Source organism: Crocodylus porosus, unplaced genomic scaffold (assembly GCF_001723895.1).
Source record: "Crocodylus porosus isolate Cpor-Errol unplaced genomic scaffold, CroPor_comp1, whole genome shotgun sequence".
Classification (NCBI taxonomy): Eukaryota; Metazoa; Chordata; order Crocodylia; family Crocodylidae; genus Crocodylus; species Crocodylus porosus.
Window position 1 is genome coordinate 6,686,191 of NW_017728921.1, and position 6,740 is coordinate 6,692,930.

At 47.2% G+C, this 6,740-nt stretch overlaps 2 protein-coding genes across 4 annotated transcripts in view; both read right to left on the reverse strand.

Moving 5' to 3' along the window:
* UBC (ubiquitin C) overlaps positions 1-6,740 on the reverse strand; it is a 26,672-nt gene that overhangs the window by 9,881 nt on the left and 10,051 nt on the right. The window contains exon 2 of one of the 3 annotated variants that reach the window (XM_019538943.1): positions 5,179-5,190. The exons of the other annotated variants lie outside the window; for them this stretch is intronic. The gene's annotated coding sequence lies outside the window, so the exon portion shown is untranslated. The remainder of the gene's footprint in view (positions 1-5,178; positions 5,191-6,740) is intronic. 3 annotated transcript variants of the gene reach the window in all.
* The window catches only part of DHX37 (DEAH-box helicase 37), a 25,333-nt gene continuing 18,646 nt past the window's right edge, over positions 54-6,740 (reverse strand). Inside the window, exons 19-27 of the mRNA XM_019538937.1 lie at positions 6,345-6,469; positions 5,866-5,982; positions 5,461-5,633; positions 4,959-5,073; positions 3,990-4,127; positions 3,582-3,676; positions 3,406-3,479; positions 2,243-2,340; positions 54-644 (exon numbers count right to left, since the gene is read on the reverse strand). Of these exons, the coding sequence (XP_019394482.1) occupies positions 562-644; positions 2,243-2,340; positions 3,406-3,479; positions 3,582-3,676; positions 3,990-4,127; positions 4,959-5,073; positions 5,461-5,633; positions 5,866-5,982; positions 6,345-6,469 (1,018 nt within the window). The 3' untranslated portion in view covers positions 54-561. The remainder of the gene's footprint in view (positions 645-2,242; positions 2,341-3,405; positions 3,480-3,581; positions 3,677-3,989; positions 4,128-4,958; positions 5,074-5,460; positions 5,634-5,865; positions 5,983-6,344; positions 6,470-6,740) is intronic.

Consider the following 6,740-nt stretch of genomic DNA (forward strand, 5'->3'; position numbering starts at 1 on the left):
GAGGCAAGAAGAGGCAAAAATGAAAGGAAGGAAGGAGGTTCTAGGCACTCTGATCCCAGAGCAAATTCCCACAGTGAATGTAGTACCGGGAACATGAAGCTGCTGCGTGTTCATGTGAGTCTTGACCTGCAGTCACATGTACGGGATGCCTGGGAACGCTGTGGGTTTTCATTACAACATCCTCACAGTAGCATAGAAAACATTTTTCTTGCCCAGAACCAGAACTCTACATCCACGTGACTAATGTAGTCTAAGAGAAACTTTTCTGGAAAAAAAAAAAATCTATTAAATACAATGGATACAGTTATCCAGAAAGGTAATAAATATTACTAAACACTCCATCCAAACAACTGGAAAGATTTTTGAAAAAGAGGGTTTTTAACAAAAGTGGGTAAAGACAAGTATCATTTTGTGAAAACAAACAGTTCACTTGTCCTTCATTAAGAAACCATTTTTTTTTAAGCAGAGATTTCTTTTCCTTCACTCTTCCTAGCAAAAGCCAGTTCTCAACAGATATGGGAGAGGGATGGATGACGTCTGTGGAAGAGAAATCCTGACAATTCACTGTGCAACGGGGGGCCAGTTCTTGGCTACTTCGTCATGCGTAACTTCTGGGATCCACTGGCAATATGCAGATAGCAAATCTGAAACAGAAAGGCGAGTTATTGGAAGGCAGAGACGGCTAACTGGGGGAAAAGGCAGGCTCAGTTCCAACACACTTTCTAGGGACTACAAAGCTTTCTTTTTCACTGGGTGCAAGCTGGATTTTTTTTGGTTCCTTCAGCACACTTTGTCCTCGCGCACAACACCAAATGGGAGACTCCTTTGCTTTTGTTCAGTTTTAAAAGTTCAGAGATAGAGATGTTTTCCACTCAGGAAAGGTACAACTGAAGGGGTTGACGTGTCCCTCTCAATTAGCAACTTGGAGCCTGAGAGAAGATACCGACGCATGTGTAGCGCACTGACTTGGATGGGGATACCGGGTGCTTCTAGGGAAGCGTGTGTATTCGCAGATTTAGGTCCTACGAACGAACAGGAATGTAGGGCCCACGCAAAAGACTGGCAAACAGGAACCTCTGGTCCTCTACTCAATTTCCCTACTAGTAAAAAGAGGGGAAACCCTTAGGCCTGAAGATTAGTGCACTGCACACCTTCTCAAAATGTAAATGCACTAACAAGTAGGCAAGTTTTATGCAAGTGAATAGTGGGAATCCCACCAGGAATTAATTCTTGCTCCTGGCTGCACCTGGTACATGCAATTCTGCACATCTGAGGCTGTTAAAAATACACATCCTTAGCACAGGACAGTCCCCCTGCTGTTGCTGACATCCTGCCTACAAATCCCACTCATCTTTCACAAAGCCAAACTCTACTTCGGGCAAAATTACAAAAGAAAGTGTTTTCAAAACATTATGGGGCCTACTGATTTCTCACTGTTGGGCAACTGATGGTTCAGGTGTTGAATGGAGGTGTTCTTAAATATCCTCTGGGAAGCTTATGCAAGCACTTGGAGTTGTTTGGAGAGGGCAGCGATGCTAAGCCAATGGGACTCCCATTGTAACTGGGTGTTCACAACAAGCAGCGTAGCTAAATTTCTAGCTTGCAGCAATGGCATCTCCATGCGCAAGGCCTTTTTAAATCTTTATGGTTCTGTGCACATTCTGCAAGGCAAAGATAAGTCAGAGGATGTTACTCAAACCCTTAGGGGCACGGCCCGAGATAAGGAACTGTTGAACTGTCATGAGAAATTGGTTAAGTAGGAAACACCGTCAGAAAGCAATTGGGTAAGGAGACACTAAGTCCCAACTAGGTCCAATGGGACAGTTATGCACACACACAAGCAAGAAAGGAGTCATTAGAGCAATGCAGGACTCCCTAAGAAAGGCACAGCCATGGATCTAATACAGAGCAAAGTAGACAACCTGCCTCTGGGTAAATGCTTTGCTAACCCTTATAGCTTTTAACTGGGACAGGAAAAAAAAAAAGAGGATAATGCATTATTCTAAAATCCTATCAAATAAAGCTGCTTTACTTAAGGATGTTTGCAAGTTAGTGTATTCCTCCAGGTAACAAAGATGCCAGCTTTCAGGGCTCTTCTCAGCCAGTCTCATGGAAACACCCAAACCAACAGTGTTTTCAGGCCCATCTGGTCCTTGAAAGTTTCAAATTTGCTCTGTCAAACTGCCTGGCAGGTTTCATTTAAAGAGCTCAATTGCCACACCCCAGCATATCGGACACTTACACTTGGGATTTTTCTTCCAGGCAGCCAGCAAGGCATCCCGGCAGTCTGCATTTTCGGACACAAGAGCCTGCAGGAGAGCTTCTGTCCGGGGTTGAAGCCTGCAGAGATTCCAAAATAAAGATCCAATGCAATCCATCCAGCAGGCTGACAGATGCAGCTCCCTGAAAGCTTTTGGGGTAGCATTTGGAAAGTGTTTCCTAGTAATATTCCTACGAGGCCAACTGTAGATGCAAGAGGCAGCCCCCAAGGGAAAAGGCCACCATCTGCTTGAAATTCAGTTGGTTCCAGTAAGCTAAATGGAAGCAGTTTCAGGTCCTACGCTTGCCTGTTTGTCAATTATAATAATTATACCTGTAGTGAAAGGAACTCATACCCATAACACTTTGCACTGACTGGCCCTGGGGGACTGAACTGGCATAAGGCACTATTAAAGAACAAAGTGAATGGGACAAATCCACCAGGCTCCTGCAGTCACAGCAGCCTTAGAGCTCAGGACAGTATCTAACACAGGGATCTGGTAATCTGCCATTTGCCTAACAGGATTGTGGCACCTGAACCATGTGATAATGCCCACTGAGAGACAGGGCATTGGGGGCTGGATCTACAGTCAGACCCAGATAGGCAATCCCCGTATTGCACAGGTAAAAGCATTTCAGTCTGTTGCGATGCTTAACTGCACCCGCCCGGAAAATGCCTTGGCATTTACTCCCATGGTGCGCCCGACGCACGATACACAACTTAAGGGGCATCAGGATTTTTAGGGAAACTCAGGAACTCATGTGTCAGTTCTTGAGACACAACTTCCCACAAATCCTTTCGGAGCCAAAGGGAGGGAAAAAGTCCACCTAGAACGTCTACTCAGCTGAATGCAAACGGAACGAGCTGCCTGACCTGTAAAGAAGCAAAATGCGGAGCCACCACAGTTCCTGCCAATACTTATACGTGAGAGCAAGTTCACTCCTCCTAAATAAAACTCATTGGAATCGCTGTGATCATCACCCGTGAGAGTAAATGTTTACAAGACCCTGAAAAACACAACCGAGCCCTTTTGTTGAAGGTCACTGGCCTTTGCTTTGTTGAATCAGTTTGCCACTAACAACTCCAATACACATTCCAAGGGGCGATTAGGTGGTAAATTTAGTCTGCTGCTTTTCAGAACTTACTTGGACCAGGTCTTCAGCATTGTGACCGAACTGGAGAGCAAACAGTGGGTGTACGACCCCAGCTTTTTAACAACCTAGAAGAGCAAATATTTAGCGTTCATGATGAGCCTGCTGCAAGAGGGCAAAAGTCAGATCTCTCCTGCAAGGGGAGCCAATGCAAGTGGCAATACCCTTACCTTCCCTTCCAAAAAAAACCTGGCAAAGTATTTGTAGCGATCGAGGCCCTCTGGGTAATCGACTTCCACGGCAGGAAGTTGCCAGCCAACTCGATCTGCAAACACAAGTCACAGTGGGTCTCATGGAGACTCCGAGGGAGAGATCACGTATCAGATATGATGGACTTGGAGACGCAGACAGCTTGTTATGGTGACACTTGGATCATGCTAGGAGTCTGCACCAACACAACCAAGCCCAACAGAACTACATGGACCAACCATCAAGCTGTCTGGCTGTATAAAACCAAAGACCAGCTGTATTCAGTCCTGTGCTGTACTGACAGTCTCGACAGCACAAGAAACAGTTTAGAGGAGACGTTAGCACACAGTGCAGCTAACTCACAACGTGCAACGCTTCCAGGAACTTACAGAAGACGCTTGGCCGGTGGCATTTGATTCGGCCCGTCTCAGGGCAGTAGGATGGAGGAGGATACTCCATTGGTTTCCCAAAGTGACAGTAGGGAGGGAGGAGGACGGGGATCCATTCAGGTTCAATGACCGAAACACCTTTGGAGGAAAGACACACAGAAACAAATGAAGCATTTTCACAGAGAACAACCTACCTGTTCACATTTACAGGGTCACACCTTAAAATGAATCTTGAACCTAGGGCCTCCTTTCTAGCCAGGACACAGGTTACCCCAGGGCCCTTTTAGTTCACAGGCCCTCAAAGGACCTACAGATGAAGGCCACTGGCATAGAAAGGGATGGGGAAAAGGTCTCCAGGGCCCAAGCCTTGCTCTCCTCCTCCGGTGCATTTTGTTGGGGGGAAGGAAGGAATAGTTTAATCTCACTAGGCCTGTTCTTCTCTGACTGGATTCTCAAAAGTGGTTGTCAGCCATTCGGTCCAACTCTTTCGGCCATCTGGCTCTGTTAACTCCCTCTTCCCCGCTCATGAAAGTCGGGGGGGGGGGGGAGAAACCCATCTCCCACACGGGTATCATTTTCCCAGGTCAGCCCTAAGGAAAGAACATAAAACTGCCTGAAGGGGGGAGCTCCAAGATACTGCTAACAAAGAGCGTATCAGCAATCACCTTCACCACTGCTACATAAGAGGGCAAAAGCCACTAAGAGTGAGCAGTCCCAGGGGCCATCTCCAGCTGGCCACAGCCAGCCTGTACCTTTTTTTTGTTGTTGTTGTTTTGTTTTTTTGGTTTTTTTTTTTTTAAAGAGAGAGGAATCAGAGGATGGCTCCATCAATACCTGCCCTGAGCAGGCATTCTTGCTTTATAAACCCCAAAAGGCACATGGGGTTGATGCAAGGGCACTGGTTAGCCGGTCCTTCTGCTCAGACCTGTTGCAAACCTTATCCGAAGAGACAGGGAAAAGCGATTTTACCTTTCATGTACATTTTTGTAGTCTCAACAATCTCCTGATACACCACAAACTCTGGGAGCTGCTTGAAAAGCACTGAATTTGGGTGGATGAAGACTGGGTCATCTAGGAGAGGAGTCTTAAAGAAAACAAGGGAATTCAAGATAAATGAGAGAAGGGTGAGGAGGCAGCAAACGCACAGGCTTAGTCTAAAGCCTCTGTAAGGTTACCAAAACTTATATACTTCTTCCCTGAGCTGGTGGTGATTTCTGAGGAGACCATGGTCTTCTGCATCACCTCCCTCCAAAGTACACCATAAATATCTGCCAATGAAGCTTCCCAACCCCTCCAAGAGATCTCACAGGAATTATCCCCACGTTATAAGTGAGAAAGTGCAGCCTGCATTCACTGAGGCTGGGGCAGGTCTGAGGGGATTGTGTTTAAGGCCACGCTCCACACAGAAGCATATTTGTGGCTCATGTTCTTAGGGGAGGATGGGGCTGGTCAAGTTAAGCCATCTATTTACCTTGTAGGCATTTTTCCACTTCTCGTCCAGAAGTTCCTCTGCCTGGATCCTTCGGGCAATGTGATCGCCCAGCCCTGCCAACACGATCTGTCTCAAATAGGTCACCTGGGCTGCTGTCGGGGGCTTCATCTTTGGATCAACATAGAGGCCAGCATCGGGGCAGATCGAGTTCACTGAGGAAAGACAACAACCATTAAAGGTCTCTCAAGATTGGAAAAGAAAGGGTGCAACCGAGCACCACCGCCCATCTGCTGCTCCCTGCAGGCAGCCAAGCCCCGCAAGCTAATTAAATTGGCTGAGGCGTATACTAACAGAAACTGCCAAGGAGGCAGCTAGCAGCATCCAACAGTAGGCAAAGGCTTGCAGCATGCTGCAGCAGAAAATAATCCCAGGCAAAGCTCTCACCTGCTGTTGTCAGCTGCCCTCGCAAGCGCCGGATTTCCACCATGGCTTTGTATCGGAGCCCGTTTGTTTCGCAGAACTGTGGTGTGCAGCCTGCGTACTCGCAGGCCCCCACGGCCCCTGGAAGAGAGAAGCAACTCAGCAGGAGAAAAGCAAAGTTTCTGCAACAATTGAGCCTGTCCGTATGTATTTGCTGAAATGCACTGCTTTGGGAATGGGGACCGGTAAAAACAACAGCCAGGCCTGGTCATTTCTACCTGTTCAGGTTCATTTCCTGGCTGCGAGCATTTAGAATCAGGCTGAAGGACAACCGGATGGACATATCAACAGGGACAATCCCACCGTGGTTAAGGGCTGAGCTAGAGGACTCAGTTGCCACGAAGAGGAAGTAGCCCTTGGCTACACAGAGCTCCCCTCCATCCTTCCACCCCCACACCATCGTGAGCCCTTTAGCATTGTGCATGCTGTGACACAAAAAATACCTAGCATCACCATAAGATCTCCTAGCTTTTGAGAAGCTCCTTGTCCTGCCCAGATCCTCCGCATCTGCACAACTCTCGCTCTCTTCCCCTTGAGCTTCTCCGTCTCTTCTTCACTTACAGCTGGTCTAAAGCAAAAGCACAATCAATGCCCAAAGCACCACAACACTGCATGTTCCCTTGTAACGCTACAGGCAGACTGAAGACCTACTGGGTTGCAAATGAAGCCTCTTGGTAGCACATAAGAGCCCGTATAAACTTGGAAAATGAAAGGGCACAGAAGGTGACTGCCTCAGACTCAGTCTACATAATGGAGACTAGAAATAGGAGAAGTACAGTCCTAATGCTGCAGTGGTAGTTCTACTGCATAGCAGACTTGTAACTGTCTTATAGTTTTTA